The 17,342-nt window shown below is 39.7% G+C and overlaps 1 protein-coding gene across 7 annotated transcripts in view; it reads left to right on the forward strand.

The window, feature by feature from the left end:
• The first annotated feature begins 269 nt into the window (after positions 1 to 269).
• The window catches only part of Nos (nitric oxide synthase), a 1,339,001-nt gene continuing 1,321,928 nt past the window's right edge, over positions 270 to 17,342 (forward strand). For 2 of the 7 annotated variants that reach the window (XM_031933451.2, XM_032601208.1), the window contains exons 1-2: positions 282 to 566; positions 12,748 to 12,964. In XM_031933451.2, coding sequence (XP_031789311.1) covers positions 12,947 to 12,964 — 18 coding nt within the window. In that variant the 5' untranslated portion in view covers positions 282 to 566; positions 12,748 to 12,946. 7 annotated transcript variants of the gene reach the window in all.

The raw sequence follows: 17,342 nt of genomic DNA on the forward strand, positions 1-17,342 counted from the left end.
GCAACAATAAAGTTGAAGAATCAAGATGATTTGAGAATGAAAAAGTTTATACATTTTTTTATTCAAGTATGAATAGTGCTATAATCTTGTGAACAGCAGTGGTAAAATAAAATATTTAATACATGAGAATATGAATTATTTGATACAAGATTTAAAAAAAAGATGGAGTAACAAACATTTAAATTTTTTTAATAATTTTACACGGCTACAAAAAATTTTTCAAATTTCTCTTGTGTTCATAAAAGGATACTTTCACTCCTCGCTAGCATCTGTTTCAATCGATGTTTCTCTAAAGCTATGTAAGATGATAATGCATTTTTAGTTTCCTATTTAATATTCGTGTTTGAATTTTCTGTATAAAATTGAAATTATAAATATAAAATCGTGTGATACATATTGTAATAAGCTCAATTATTCTCGAAATTTCAACATTAATTGTAATTGTATTACTTTAAAAAATTATGAAAGAGATCGATGCAACCTCACTTCAAAAAAAGCCAACTAAACTTCGAAATCATATTTATAAAACAGAAACTTTTGATTCTCTGCACACTAAAAATATTGAAGTAAGTAAAACATATTAAAAGGTAAATCATTGGCAAGAACAGCTCTCTGTCGTAAGCGATGATTAGAAACATTATCTTATATTTATGAATATGATAAATCTATTCAAAACCCATTAAAGGATTTGTAATGACTTGCGGATGACTGTTGATCAAATCAGAACATTTTTTTTCTTATCGGCCTCTTGGATCTTTTAATATTACATAAAATTGTCCAATAAGAAACGCAGGAAAGTGAGTTTAATTTTTAACTTCTTCATGAGCTTCACGCATTTTTATTAACTAAATTTTTATGGAATTTCTTCAATTCATATGCGTATTTTTCCATTTAACAGGAGCTTATTTTTAATAGTTTTTGGTGCACCATTGTATGTATTAACAAAAATGCTAAAATATGAAGAAATTGAAATCAGACTCACCGTGCGTCTAAGTCGCTAAGTTAATATTTTAATTAAAAAAGCTGATGGGAAGCAAAATGTTCAGTTTCAATGAACAGTCATTATCAATGCTTTGATGAGTGTTAAATAGGCTTATTTAGAACAAATTTAGTGGTATTTTGAAGTGTATTTACATCCGTACCCTTTAATCATTGAATAGTGTTACTCGACTGTTTTATTTCGTTATCTAATTATTTTAGTGGTAAAATCAGTAAAAAAACAAAGAAAAAGAAATGCTTTTTTGCCAGTATTTTACGTTTCGAAAAAGGTTATGTTCTACGACAGATCTTATATTTGTAAGAAATTTCTTGAACTAACTTACAAGTAAAATACGTCTTTCTAAGGGGTTGTCTTTTGACAAAACCCGAATGTATGTAAGGATACTGTTTCATAAATCTTAATGCTGCATACTTAAAAATGAATATAAGTATACAACACGATATCAAATGCCCATGAGATGGAGTCCTTAAGGTGACTAGTCTGGGTTAAATAGGAAAAAATTAAACAAAACAATTTTTCCTTATAAAATCTAAGTATTTATTTAAACTAAACAAAACTTTTTATGCTTATAACGTATGTGCAATATATGATATTAGCCACTATTATGTGATCCTCAACTAATCTGGGTCACCGGTACTATCTATCCATGGAAAAGTTGAATTTTGATTCTATCGTTGACTTACCACGGGATTTCTCAGCTTTGGACCATTGAATCACTTTAAAATTTTAGGAGAACTTGCTTTAAGTGCCCCTATACAGACTTAACAGTTTAATTTTCTGAAAAAAATGATTTAAAACTTATTAGGCATAGTTAAGTGCAAAATATTAACAATTATATGAATAAAAGTGAATGCTACGAACATAGCATTCACTTAGACTTACTTTATGAAAAATCCCTTTTGAAAAATCTCACGTGAGATCTCGTGAAGTTTGAATTTTTCAAAAAAGTCACCAATTGACAAAGAATTGTTTGAAACGCGTGAAGAACAAAAAAATGGTTAGATGATATTTTGGCGTAAGATCTCACCTGACATCTCAGCTAAGATCTCACGTGAGATTTTTCAATACGGATCCACTCCGATAAATCTGTAGAGGGGCATTTGAAGCAAGTTCTCCTAAAATTTCTTAGTACATTACGATACTAGTGGCATAAGTCGTATTTTACGGCACGGCGTGTATAAGCGCCTGAGCGTAGCGACTAATGACGCGTGTATCGTACGATATTTCATAGCACTGACTAGCATCCGTGGCATGAGTAGTCCTTTTTTGCACCGTGAGGTTAGCTCGCTACACTCGGGCGATATGCACGGTGCAATAAAGGGGTGAGGGTAAACATTAAAAAAAATAAAAATTAGAAAGGATAAAGATAAAAAATTCAAAATTTATAAACTGAGATTTTGAAATTAATAAATTTATAAAACAAAAATGTTGAATTGAAATATTGCGAAAGGTGATATTTGTAAAGTAATGCAAAAGCGATATTTTTAGGAATTTCCAAATTTAGGTTTCCAATATTCTGGGACTTATAATTTTACCTTTCGTTATAATTAAATTCGTAATTTTTGCCTTTCAAATGTATATTTTTCAATATTTTTACCCTCACCCGCTATATCATAAAGGACTACTTATGCCACGGATAGGCGTGACATGAATGCGGATTTAAGCCACACAGTACTATAAAAGTGATTCAATGATCCAAAGCTGAGAAATCCCGTGGTAAGTCAACGATGGAATCAAAATTCAACCTTTCCATGGATGGATAGTATCGGTGACCCAGATAAGTTAAGGACCACATAGGTCCTGTAGGTCAAAAGGCCTCCGACAAGCGATGTCCAATCAACCCTTCAGATAAATTAACAATTTATTTATAAAATGAGCGGCAGCGTTCAAAGCCTGCTCAATGTACAAATTTCTACCCTTGAATATTTCTTAAATTATTTACTTATGCTTCACTTACTTATTCTGTTGATAGCAACAAACTCAGAGTTTATTTGAGTGTAAACTCCTTCCTTCTTGTTGGAATGAAAATTTAGTTCAAATAAATAAAACTCTGCTCTGATTAAATTGAATAATCTTGAATTTTCTATTTATTTTTGGATAGTCTTAGTTAAATTTCTACTCAGAACACAGCCACCACGGCTTAGAAATACAAACATTCAAACTTAAAACTTATTTGTGAGCAGCCACCTCGGCTGAACACCTCTACGAGACTTCAATTTCTTCGCACGCTTTTCCTAACCTTCGCCCCCGCGTCGCTTTTTTTTTCTCCTTTACGATTTTCGTACTGGCCCATCCCTCTAGGCCCATTCCAGCGCCCACTATTTCGGTCGTTGACCTATAGCGTCGCTCCTGAAAGGACCTGAAATTTTATTGAAACTTTCTAAAAACCGACCGCCTGAGGAGTGAATTAAAGTAATGTAGATTATCATGTAGGTTCAAGGTAAAGTATCAGATTATATTATGATTTTGCCAAATGTTAATATTGTCGCACCGACCATCTATAAAGACAAGTCATGGCACAGGATCTGTTAGAGTGAAGTATGGAATTACAAAAGTAAGAGCTGCCGCTTTTACAATAATAATAATATAAAAAAAAATGTGTGTGTGTGTCTCTCTCTCTCTCTCTCTCTCTCTATATATATATATATATATATATATATATATATATATATACACATAAATGCGCCTAAAGACGCTTCATACGAACGGGGGGGGGGGGGGGGAGGCTAAGGTGGGGTATGTATAGATTTTAGTTATTAGATTTTTATTTTGATATTTTGCGATACGTAGGAACGATAGATTTTTAAAAAAGGAAGCTGTTTCTACTCGAGACTTGAGTAAATACTATCAGTGTTACTGACCAAGCGCTCGGGTAGGTTACACGCTTTATGCCAATACGTATAATGAAGTATTATTTAAGCAATCTACAAACCTTTATTTTAATAAATTATCAACTTCTGATTTTAATTAACGTTGTCGATTTCTTCTATTTGCGTCCATCGCAGCTCAGTTTATTTGGTAGATTGTACCACGCATGAGTTGAGCAATATAGCTACTTGGCGCGCTCGAGTAGATATTACTCGACTCTTCTAGTAAAACGAACTCGACTGACTACGGTAGTCTTTACTCGAGTCTCAAGTTGAAGCTACTAGTTTTTTTCAAAATATGTTAGATTAATATGACATTTTTTAGACCCTTTAACGGCCAATCATTATATATATGTAGGGCTGCCAAGTATGAGTTACAACCGTGTTTTTACGTTCACCGTGTCGAAAAGCATAAGTTGATTATAATTAATGCACTCTACATTTGAAATAACGAATTAAATAATGTAATAGATTTTTTACTAGCTAGCAATTTATAAATTTGCATAAATTCAAGTCTATATTTTGTGAACAATAACATCTTATACTATTTTATACGATACAAAATTCGTTTAAATGGCGTTTGTTCTGTTAGTGTAATTATTAGTTTGATGTTATGCATTATTTTTAGATAAAACAACATGTATATCTTATATTTATTATAAGATAAATTTCTGTTTACTTTAATTTTAAGAAGGTTTTCTCGGTGTGGATTTAAAAATCGAAACAATTTAATTTTGTTCGCCTTAGTGGTTTTGATGACCCTCACGAAAATAATCTGCATGCAATCCTGCATAATTAACTGCATGCATTTATGCATGCGCTACTGCACAGCCATCTGTATACTTTTATGCACATGTGCATGTGGTTCTGCATTTTTCAAATCATTCTACTTTTCAAATTGGAAACAAATTTTCTGTGCAGTATTCCATCATATACATCTTTAATATGATTCTGTTCATGCTGTCTATGTTTCATAATGAAGTCGTAATAATCTTCGTTACTTTCGACATGATCACGCAATGCATCTGAAGGATCAATAATAGCAAAAAAACATCGGTTTGATGCATTTGATAAATCGATTTCTAAGCTACAATTTGTGCATTTTGTAGAAGTATTAAACTCTTGAAAAGTTCCAATGTATTTTGAACAATGTGTACACATTCCATGAAACGTGACATTATTTGCTGAGTTACATAGTTGGTCTATTTTATAACGCGATTCTGGTAATACCACTTTGCCGCATATTATATTTACAAACTTCATTAACTTACATATACCTGTTACAGACAATGAATTTGACATAGCATATTTCAGAGACATTAACAATAAATCTGCAGGACTTTTTGAAAAATTAAACTAACAATGGATTTAAAAAATTGTTTGTCATTCATTAATACTTTTAAATCATAGGGCGACTTTTCACTTTCATCCAACAGCATTAAAACACCTTCCTCATCACTGGAATCCACATCGTTTTTGAAAATATCGGTATAATTTACCTGGAAGTGAATATGAGCTAAGACATTTACAGTATTTTTCGTACAGAAAGCGAAAATGTTTTTGCTTAAAGTCTGAACGCAACTTTTTGGTTGAGAGGAAATAAATATACGATTTTGTGCCTTTTTGTATACACGATAAAAATTATTTTTTCTTTTATGGATGCTATTGCGAAAATCATTCAACCCATTAACTGCAATTCACAGGTTTAAAATGTATTTTTAGTTGCTGCCCTAGTGGAAATAATTAGGTATGCAAAAGTGGACCAAAGTGTGCAGATTTTCCGAATTTGAACACATTGGCATACTTTTGCATACTGGCACACTTGCATAAAATCCAATTCCACTAGGGTGTACGGAAAATCGCGTTTGTGACACTGTCTGTGTAGAATTTTACATATTTCCCTGATAATATTTTCAGTCAAGCAGAATTCGAAGGGAAATTGTAGGAATAGTGCGTTATGCAATAAGAGTATAAAGCCGTTGATTATTTTCGCGGGTAAGAGCTTAATGCCCGAGCAAAGCGAGCGAAAAACACCCTTTATAAAAGGTAGATGACAATCAGCTTATTATCATCTGATTGTCACCCACCATTTTTTAATACTCTCCTAATGCATACAGAGCTTGCTGTAATGAAAAAAATCGCTATTAGTCGTTCGATTAATCGCGTTACAAATCGCGCGATTCTTCTTCAATAAATTTTTTAATAAAATAAAAATGTTTAAAATGCAAAATTATTAAGCGGGGTGGCTAATTAGGGTGTTACCATCCGGATGGTAACACCTATACTCTGCTAACTAATTTTGCATTTTAAACAATTTTATTTTCTTAAAAAATTGATTAAGAAGAACCGCGCAATTTGTCATGCGATTAATTGTGCGACTTATCGCGTCGAAAAAAGTTTTATAAATTAACGCGATTGTTCATGCGATTAATCACGCGAATAATCGCACGAGTTACCGCGCCATTTTTTTCAGTAGGGTTTATTCACAACTAAACTGCGTAGCCACTTTATTACTTGAAAAGTGGGACTTATTTAGCCGCATCGGCATTTAAATGTAAATATCCATTTTATTATATTCTACTTATTAAATATTAAAAACATTGTAACGGGGTGTAAATTAGATCAACGAATAACTGTAACGGGGTGAGACTTGACGATGAGAGGAGCAAATCACAAAAGGAGACGCCGGGACCGAGAATCGATCCGGCGCTCCCGAGATCTCTAGGCGCGCGTGCTACCACTTGATCCAACGCCGCCCTTTCTACTCACACACAAGATGTATCGATCCGCTGGACACAGCACAGCACACGAGATCACGAGCGAAGTCCTGTGTTTACTTTCCGAAGGCCGAGAGCTATCTGAGCACGCATCTGAAGAATTAGCCAGCGCGCTCTCTATCTCTACCTCTCTCGCTTTTATTCCCGAATTTGCACGTGTTTTTACTCTAGTCTACCCTGTTTCGTCGCGGCGCAGCGGTACTCATACCACTACGAGTTAGCCACGGTGCTCAACTCGTTACAACCCCCCCCCCCCCCCCTAGAATCAATCTATCGACCAGATGGCGATTTTATCCATTCCGTCCGTGACGAACCGAAGCGTCGTGCATCGCGTCCGCGACTAGGAATCTGGGGATGCTGGGGCGATAAAAAAAACACGTTATTACGGTGACCACCGTTAATGGGCTTTATTTGGCCTTGTGTAGCCGAACATCTGGGCACTTGTTGCTGCGCGACACGTTAGGGTGACCGCAGATATAGCACGATTTCTGGAACGTCTTCTCCGACACCCCAGAGGTTGGCGTCCGTGTCGCGCTTTTCGCGCGCAGACGCCTCTTGTCTCCGACGTGCTGGTTCGCTCCAGCGTCTGGAACGGGCGCGCGCGGGCTTTTGCTTCGGCGAGGGTCGCCTCTACCCGAGCGACCTCTCGCTTGGCTTCAGCGCGGACGCCGCTCCTCAGCTAGCTGGCACCCACGATTCTCACGCTCCAAGCGAGCCGAAATTGGTCGCCCAACTCTGGATGACGATGGTTGCGGCGCATGCGGGCGACGTAGGCCCGTCGCGGTCCTTACGCCCTCGCTAGCAACCAGCGCAGGTGGTTCGGGGCGGCGTATTGCCAACGCCCCCTCTTCGTTGTCCTCTTCTTCGGGAGTAAGATACGCCTTCACCTCGTTGTCGAGAGGGAAGGCGTTCCAGGGGTCTTAGAGTCGACGCAAAAACGATATTGCCCATTCGCTTTGCGCACCATCACTACCGGGCTTGACCTAGCACTGTCAGAAGGATCAATAATTCCCGCAGCAAGCAACTCTCCTACTTGTTGATACATCTCCTTCTCTATTTTTGGCGACACGGAATAATACTTCTGTTTTACCGGCCTGGCCGATCCAACGTCTATCCCGTGCTCAATCAACTGCGTCCGTCTGATCGTACAGTTGGATTTAGCCGATCCAACGTCTATCCCGTGCTCAATCAACTGCGTCCGTCTGATCGTACAGTTGGATTTAGGCAGAATGCTGTCCAGCATTCTGCGAATCTGCGCGTGCTCGTCATCACTGACGCACGCGAGTCCAACTGCGGCGATATCTATCGCCCCTGCTATAGCTATCGTAGCCACCTGAAGTTGGACAATCTTTCGCTCCTTCTTCAGATACAGGACGTTTTCGTTTGGATCGTGGACTCCGCCGAACAGGCGTCCGAAATTCGTCTCAACTAGACATTCGTTGGTCGCTTCGGGCATGATCGCCACCGTTACGTCGCGTTGTACACCCTCGACGTGGAATGGCAAGTCCACAAATCCTACGATCGGCGACGTCTGACCATTTGCACACTGTGCTTGACGGCCATCATGTTGTCGCAAAGGTCAACCGCAGGCGCTAGGAATCTGAAGTCCTAATGACCACATCACTGTCATAGCTGCGCATGGGTCTTAGAGGGCCCTTACTCTGAACCCTCCGATGCCCACTTGTACCCACCAGCGCGACTCGTCTTCATTTGGCGATATCGTCGGCTGGCGAGATTTGCTGGACAATAGTACGACCATGCGATCAAAATCGCCTGAGGTTTCGCGCGAGGTATCGGCTACGTCCTCCGTCACGTGCCTTTCCTCTCGGGAAGACTCCTCGCACGACAATTCAAGAAAAGTAGTAATCTCGCCTACTTCTCCTTTTTGCCGTTTCCCTTACCCGAAGGACAGTCTCGGACAAGATGGCCTTTTCCGGGGCTGAAAATTTTTAATTACGCCAGATAAGCACGAATTGCTTCTGGCGCGCGCACTCGTAGCACTGCTGTGCTCTCACTTGCAAAGCACAGTTTGTGCTACAGGCATATATGAACTCATACACGCGAAAAAAAAATCCAAAAAAAGACGAAAAACGCATATATCTTGATCTGAGAGTCGGGTGTGTTCTCTTCTTGATAAATCTTGAGGTCTTCTTGGCTGAAAACTGGGCGTATACTGTTCCGCGTCTTCCCGTGGAAGTGACTATATAACTCGCGCCCGTCGCGTTCGTGTAGAATTGTCTCTATGTAGCGCCGCAAGCGCTCGCACTCTCTCTCACACACTCGCGCCGCTGCGCGTTTCTCTCCACTATAGCGTGCGTGGACTAGACTTTGAGACTACACGCGTTTGTATTGCCGCTTTGCTGCCTTTTGCTGTTTAATTGTTAATAATTAAACAACTTACAATTTCGCATACATGCTCTTCTTCTATACGAGACGAAAAAATAATTATGCTACTCTCTATCCTAACGAGAGTGCTTCCAAATTCTCCCGACAGCAAATAGAAAATTATTCGACTCGGAGAGCTTGCGTTACTAGTGTCAGATTCAAGTTTCGGTGCTCCGAGTCGTTTAATTCTACGTCGTGTGATAATATCGGTAGATACTTGTTCTCGGCCTGGCAACAAGAATCTCCGATTATTATTCACAGACTTCTCGTGTGAATTGCGTTCGAATTATTCGTATACGCCGCACGAATAAATACGAACGCCGCTCAAATCCGCCTGATTCGAGCGCGACGTAAACAACACGGGGATGCTCGTGTTTACGAGCTGACTTTCCAGAGAGCCCAAAGATTCTGGATGGAAGGCTGTAGATTTGATTTGCTGGATTTTAAATATTTGACAGAATATATTCTATTTAGGTATTTGTCATTTGACTCAGGAAATTGCTGCCCTGATCAGTGTGGATCGTTCTTATAGGAATCGCATCCGAGTATTTTGTGAGATTGCATTGAATAGTAAGTAAGTAACGGTTATTTCTTTTTGTTATTGGAAGAGGGCCTACTATGTCTAACTGAACCTTATCAAACGCTTGCTTAAGGGTATCTGTTATTCGCATTGGCATTCTGGTTTTTGGGCTTACTATTTTGTTTCTCTGGTAACTAGGGCAAGTACGGATAAAGTCCTCAATGTCTCTCTGCATGTTTTTCCAATAGAAGTTCTCTCGGATTCTTCGATACGTCTTGGTTACACCGCCATGGTCTCCCTCAGCTGACTCGTGGTATTCTTTTATAATATTTTGTCTTTCAAATTTGACTGGGGTCATGATTACCCCTGTGCACACGGTTATAGTATAGTTTGAGTCTGCAAAGGTTTGCCTGAACATTTGTTCTATGGCTGGCCATTCGAGTGCATCCAAGTCGTTATCGTCTCTTGACACGCTGACGATCTTTAAATCTAAGTTATCCATCAACGTTTTTAGGCATTCTATGGAACTTTGTATATTCTGAGAGTTTGGGGTTTCATCGTGGACTCTACGCACAAATAAGTGAAAGACGTTATGGGGGTAACCCTTGACCGTGAGAGTATCCCCTAGTGAAACCTGGTCGTTTGTCATGTCCTTCAAGGTGAATTTATTTTTAGAGAATAACTCTTTTCCTGCTTGATTTGAGATCTTAAGATCGAGTGACGTAAAGTGAAAGTAATTATCGTTTCACATATATAACTTGTCTTTGCTGTAATTTATGATTGGGTTAGTTATCAGAAAAATCCCTTTGTTAGTTGGATCAGATCTGTATATTGCGTGGTTTCTGTCCTCAGATGCGTGTACGTATTTTTGAAATTCGTTTATTCTTGTTTTAGGCATCACCACCTCTGCAGGACTTACCGCCCAGCCCAACGAGCAAGATTGGTCGTATGTGGGCGGTCTTACTGCTATCGATCGCGTTTGATCGAGTTTTTCTATGCGGCGGGCTATCTCATCATCTCTAGGCATTACTGCCTCTGTCGGGCTAATTGCCTGACCCAACGGACAAGTTTCGCCGTATGCGGGCGATTTTACTGCCATTGATCGCGATTGATTGTCTCTGGTCTCCTGCCCTGGTGTTCTTACCCCGCGTTTCGTCGCTTCTGACCTGACCACGGCCGGGCCCGACGAGCAAGCTTGGTCGTAAACGGGTTGTCTCGTTTCCGAGGATGCCTTGCCCCTCCGGCTTTTTTTCGATTCTTGTATAACCGTGTGATAATCGTACGTGTGTGTGTGTCGTTTTTGTCGACAGTTCCGTATTGGCTACTAGTGTCGCTGTCTGTCTCTATGTCTGACTCGATTACGTTCTCTGTGTCCACCTTTGAAAAGATGGTGTAAATGTGTTGTTCTAGTTGTGTGTTGTTACCTTGATCTGTCCTCATGTTAGAACCTGCGTTAGATTGCTCGAGTGTGCCATCGAATGTCTCTTTCAGATCTCTGGAGTAATTGATTGTGTTATGATCGTTCGGTTGTTTGTCTTTGGCAGCTGTTAGTGAGGAGCATGTGTCAACCGGGTTTCGCGAAAGGGCGTCTGCATTTGAGTTGATTCGACCTTGCTTGTAAATAATGTCGTAATCAAACTCATTGAGCTTGATCCTCCATCTCATTAATTTAGATGTGGGGTCCTTGGCCTTATGCATCCAGATGAGGGGGCGACGATCAGTAACTAGTGTGAATTTGTGCCCGTAAAGATATGGCCTAAAATGCTGTACCGCGAAGATTATGCCCAGAAGCTCCTTCTCTATAGTGGAGTAATGAGTTTCTGTCGTTAAGGGCTCTTGAAGCGGGTGGTCGCTTCCGATACGGCCTTGACTTAGGACGCAGTTTAAAGCTTGATTAGAAGCATCCGTTGTAACCACGAAGGGTTTATTGAAATCTGGGAAAATAAGTAAAGGTTCAGAGCACAGTATATCTCGAAGCGTTTCGAATGCTATTTGTGTAGCTTGATTCCACTGAAAAGGAGCGTCCTTTTTAAGGAGGTTAGTTAAAGGATTGGAAGTTTGAGCCATGTCGTTTATGAATTTTTTATAGTACCCTACCAGCCCTGAAAACTGTTTGACGTTTTTTCGTGACTTGGGTACTGGAAAGAGCTTGACTGCTTCGATTTTCTTAGCATCAAGTCTGACTCCTTCGCTGCTAATTACATGACCGAGGTAATTGACCTACCTTCGAAGGAATCGAAGTGACACTGGTCCGGGTGGAGGGTTAGACCTGCTGGTGAGAGGACTATATCCTCCATGAAAACGAAGAGTTCTACATTTTGTAAACCTGACAGGACTTGGTCCATGATCCGCTGAAAGGTAGCTGGACCATTGCAGAGGCCAAAGCTGAGAAGAATGAAATGGTAGTGACCGTTAGGGGTGGAGAATGCTGTCTTTTCCTTAGATTGTTCGTCCATCTGAATCTGATGGAATCCAGATGTTAAATCTAGTACGCTAAAATACTTGGCTCCACCCAATTGATCCAGAATTTCTGTTATATTAGGGAGAGGCTATCCTTAATTGTTTTTTCGTTCTATTTTTTATAGTCTATAACCATTCTATATTTACGTTCACCATTACTGGAAATTTTCTTGGGAATTATAAAGACCGGTGAATTCCATGGGGAATATGAGTGTTCAATTATATTATTATCCAAGAGGGTCTTAACTTGTTTGTGCAGTTTGTCTTTTTGTGCCATAGAATTGCTTAATGTTGATTGGGACTTGATCGGTAGTTAGTATTTTATGTTTTGTAATGTTTGTAAAGTCAAGCTTGTCTCCAGGTAGGTGAAATTGATAAGGAAATTCATATATAATAGTCAAAAGTGATGCTATCTCTTCTTCGTTTAAATCGCTTTTGTCTAATACTTCTGATATTCTTTTACTGTGTCGACAAATACCCTTTCCCTATTGGCCTCTGGATCAGCCGTACGAGTAGTTCGAGGTGAAGGAGGTACTACTGCATATTCTTGCAGTTCGACTGGAGGTATTGACAATTGGACTCTTTGGAATATGGAATTAATATCGAAGACTTGAGCTTATCCATCCTTCTGGGATACTAGGGCTTCCCCGAGGTAAACGCCCGCCCCTACATCTAATCTGATTATGTAGCCTGTATCTAAATCTTGGTTTTGCACAGGAATCTTAATAAGTTTTCTAGTTCTAGGTGGCAAGTCTATCGAACAATGAGGGGTAAGCGTATTTCCTCGGCCCCAAGGAAAAGGCTATCAGGCAGTCTGTCACGAAATTTCAGGACGGCCTCCTGATGACGAAGCAAGGAAATACCGATAATTCCGGCTTGGTTGATTGGGAAGTTCCTGTCCACTATCTGAAATCTTATTTCTACGTCACGAATCGAGATGTTTACTTGTCCTAAGGTGCGTATCATGCCCTTTCCTATGCCTGTTAGATTATAAAACACGTTTAATTCTGTTTCTTTTATTAGGTTGAGCTGTGACCCAGTGTCTATAATAAGGTACCCTAGGCCGTCGTTAAACGCGGAGTGTTCTATCGAAATGACCGGGAGGCTAGAAAGCTTATCGACTTAGAGGTCGTATTTTACTCGGCAACATTTTGGTGGCTCGGGATCTCGCTCCGCGGGTTAAGTTCCCGCGGAGCGCTCTTGTAGTTTAAATGATCGGGTGCTGAGTCGCCATTGTCTCGTGATTTTGCGATAACTGTGACCGATCTATTATTGTACGCTTTAGTTCTACATTAAAGTTCTGTGTGACCGCGTCTTTTACAAAATTCGCAGAATAATTTCCTGTAAGGCGTAAATTTGTGCGCGTTACCGGATTTCGGACAGGCCGCTCGTATGTGTCCTACTTCGTTACAGTTATAGCAACATCGTAGGTAACCCTCTATTTTGTTCACTTGCATGCGATTATTGAAAGTGATAAAGTTTGGGTTATTCCCAAAAAGCGCGTCTCGGTCTTCCTTATTAATTGCCAATCATGAGGCGGTGCTTATATCTTCAGCATGTTTTTAAGATTTTTACAAGATCGTCTAATGTATCGGGTATCTGTTTATTTGCAACTAATCGACCTGCGCTGCCTCTGATCTTGGCTCTAAGTAATTTAACGAGGATCGGTCAGTCTGTAGGTTTAAGAGTGAATATGCAATCTTGCACTGCTGCAAGAAGGTCATTAGTTCGCTCGTTTTTCCATCAAATGTAGGTACTACTTCTAACGCCAATTTCAACGGTGAATACGCGGTCGTTCTGGCTTTTGGCGCGTCATGGTCCGTCGTGGTCGTGCCGTCTCTTTCGACGGGGGGCGGCGTCGCTAGGATTTCGTCGTTAAAACGACGTCGTCCTCGGAGTCGCGACATTTATTCCCTGTTGTTCAGGACGAAATTGCGTGGTTGGTGCTATAACGACTGGAGCCGGAACAATTTCTGTCACACTATTTCTATTTGCGATCGCGATACCGGTTCCTGCCAATCCCAAATGGCGTCGCCTCGTCAATATCGGGAGCGGTTGTTGTCGACAGATTAAGCGGCTCGTCCGTTATCGCGTTTACCGAATTAAGGCCCGTTTGAGCTGTTGGAAGCGACCCGTCGGCTGCCGAAGGGTTAAGGTTGCTCCTCGCGTACGTGTTACCCTTTTCTAGAAGCGTCTATCGTGTCTGACCCGTTCGGGGACAAGAGTATCGACGCGGGAGAGTGCGCGAGATTAGATGCACGCGAGGCTCGCGATGTTGGTTTATACCAGGACCGAGAGGCAACGGAAGGCGTGTGGTGATGTTGACTCGAATACATAGCGTCTTGTCGCCTTGGTGTGTATGGTGAGGAAGCGCTTCGACTCGCATACAGTCTTCGCGATATAATTGATACACTACTCGAGTCCGAGGGTGTCCCTAGGAGTCTATTAGCTATTTCGTCGGCGGCGTTTTCGGATGCCGCAGATGACACGGATGGCGAGACTCTGCTAGCGTCTTCTACGAGCCACCGATTCCACATTTTTGTACTTATTATTTTCGCGTGTAAATTAAATTATTCTAATACGTCGCAAGATGTTTGGTGAGAGATTACAAATACAAAGACTTACGCTTTTGGAGTACGTGTTAGAGTACCACCGAAAACACTTAATTTTAAGTATAAATAACTTAATGTGTCTAAATATTATTCGTAAAGGTGTCTGTCACTCGTTGCTTGCAGGTGCTGCTGAATCTACGGGTGCTGCGTCGTCCCCTGTCCTTGGCTGCTTGGTGGCTTGTGGGGCCCTGAGTAAGTACTAGTCGTTGTCTTGGTAGAGTTGTAATCGTGCCCTTGATTTTCTTATTTCAGCTGCCACCGGCGTGAAAGGTCACCTTTGCTGTCCTTCGCTGGATGCTCGTGGAAAGCCAACTGGAAGGAAGTGGCACGTTGATTCACTTATGTAGCGCTTACTTTCAATGTATTAATTTCTTTGAATACATTCTCTCTTCTAAAATTGGCGTTTTTTTTTACTTTCCACTTCCGTTGTTTGAAATTACGCGCACTTAAAATGGACGTATCCCACCGCTGTCACCACTGAAATGTCTGGTTTCGCGTATCGGTGTATAGAGCGGGTGTACGTGTAGAATACGTCCACGAACACCTTTCGGATTTTAAGGCGCGTAAGGAAGGGATTTTGAATTAAATGATACGCTGAGTCCTCAGTAAACTCCAAGCTGGAGAGTATATTTAAGACTAAATATTAAGGAATACAAGTTGCGGATTTGGACTATCAAATACAGAAAATACAAGCTAGACTCGAAGCGAGAGAGGCAGATGCTACAAGAGCCGAAACCGAAGTGTCGTCTCCTTCCCGGGCTCCATCGGCTTCGTGCTCCTCTACTCCTTCCTCCCTCTTCTCTTCCCTAGAGTCTTTTCCAAAGCATCCTCGGCCGTCGTGGAGGGAGGGTGCACGCACCGTTACCCTTATGCGTTTCAGGCATACCGTCCTTTTACCCGTTTTCGAAGACGCGGGGCTGTAAAACGTCATCTGGGCGGCTGCTGGGTTTTCCCCATATTTTTATGGCGGTTCCAGTACGCGCTTTCAGGCCCGCGCGGAGGATTATCGGAGCTGCTCGACCCGCACGTGGGATTGTCGTGATTGCTCCGCGTTTTTATGCGTCCCTCCGGATTTCCCGGCTGGGGACGGAGGAGCTGTCGAGCACATGTTCGTCTTGTGCGGCTTACGTGCTAAGTTTTTCTCTTTCTCTCTCTGATATTTTTTTTCGTTATCTGGCGACGCGACTAACTCTGCTGCATTTTAGACTTAAATCTAATTTGAAGTTCGCGCTTGGTTTATATATATATATATATATATTTGTGTGTGTGTGTGTGTGTATTTTATATGCGTATGCTCAAACTAAGTGTATGCATGTGGCTCATGGTGCGCATAGTCCCAAAGGTCACGAATAACAACGAACGTTAAAATAATGTTTTTTAATAAAAATGTAGCACGTATTAAATTGATCCGCGATCTATAATCCCTTCTAGATTATTAACCATTTATCACCTGACTGATTAGTAATAATAAATATCTTTATTATAAGTAGTATTATAGTTCATTTAATCGTCTTTTACATGCAAAAAAAAATCAAGATTTTTGCAAGGATAAAATACCTAAACTCAAACTATTCAAAACGAGATGGCTGTACTCATGTTTCAAATGTTTATATGAAAGAAAAAGTTGGAAAAGTTGTTAACCTGAAAAAATTTGAACCAAAACATGACAAGGATTTCTCATGTAGCAAATGTTATTTTACAAAAAATAAATCTGAATGTGCTCTTAAAGATATTACACACTATGAAATATTCAAGAATAAATATTTTATTTCTTGCAAGTAAGTTCATTTTTGTATTTTTCATTGATTAGTTTTGTAAATATAATTCTAAATAATTAAATTTTGTAAATAATTTGAAAAATTTGGTAGATTATAGTGAATCTATCTAACTTACATGTTATTTAACTTATTGGAGAAATGATTATTAATCGCCTGGAGTAAACATTTTTATATTGCCTAATTTAAGATGTATTAGACGAGGTGATTAATAATCATTTCTCTAATATTTAAAAAACTGAACGTAGATAAATTAATACTTTGTATACTCTGTATCATAATTCATTTTCATTTAAAATTTTACAGGATCTGAGAAAGAATTGTATGAAAAAAGAGAAACTGAAAGAGTTGAATATGTAAGTTCGAAGATTATTCCGAAAGAATCTAACTTTAAAGAGGATAAAGAAATTCCGGTAGGATAAAAAGCAATTATAATTCTAATATTGATAAATGGGAATTTTGTCTTAAACTCTCAATGCTTTGGCAATTAAGTAGAAAAATCAAACCCGAGAGCCAACCCAATGGCAAAATCAAAATAATACTCTACTTTCTCCTTTTGGAAAAGTTTCGTCCCTGGTTTTGATAAATTTTACACAAATGCACACTAAGCCATAAAATTCATTGTACATTCTTTTTATTTCTTTTTTAATTCTAGAAAGTGTATAATTTTAAAACAGAGTTGACTACCCTAACAAATTAAGATATTGCTACATTAATAAATATGTTACTTTATTATATTACAATTGAAGGCCATAATGTATGTAAAGAAAAATTTGGAAATTTGTCAGTGTAATATGGCTTTTGTGTAAGTAAGGTTAAGCTGTTAAAAGATATGCAACCAGGAACCGATGGTAGTTTAACGTAATCTACACAAAGATAGCATTACGTTTACAAATTTTGAAATCCTTTTTTTTATACGTTTTGTCAGTCGAGTGTACACAGGGTA

This window comes from Nasonia vitripennis (genome assembly GCF_009193385.2).
Source record: "Nasonia vitripennis strain AsymCx chromosome 1 unlocalized genomic scaffold, Nvit_psr_1.1 chr1_random0002, whole genome shotgun sequence".
Lineage (NCBI taxonomy): Eukaryota > Metazoa > Arthropoda > Insecta > Hymenoptera > Pteromalidae > Nasonia > Nasonia vitripennis.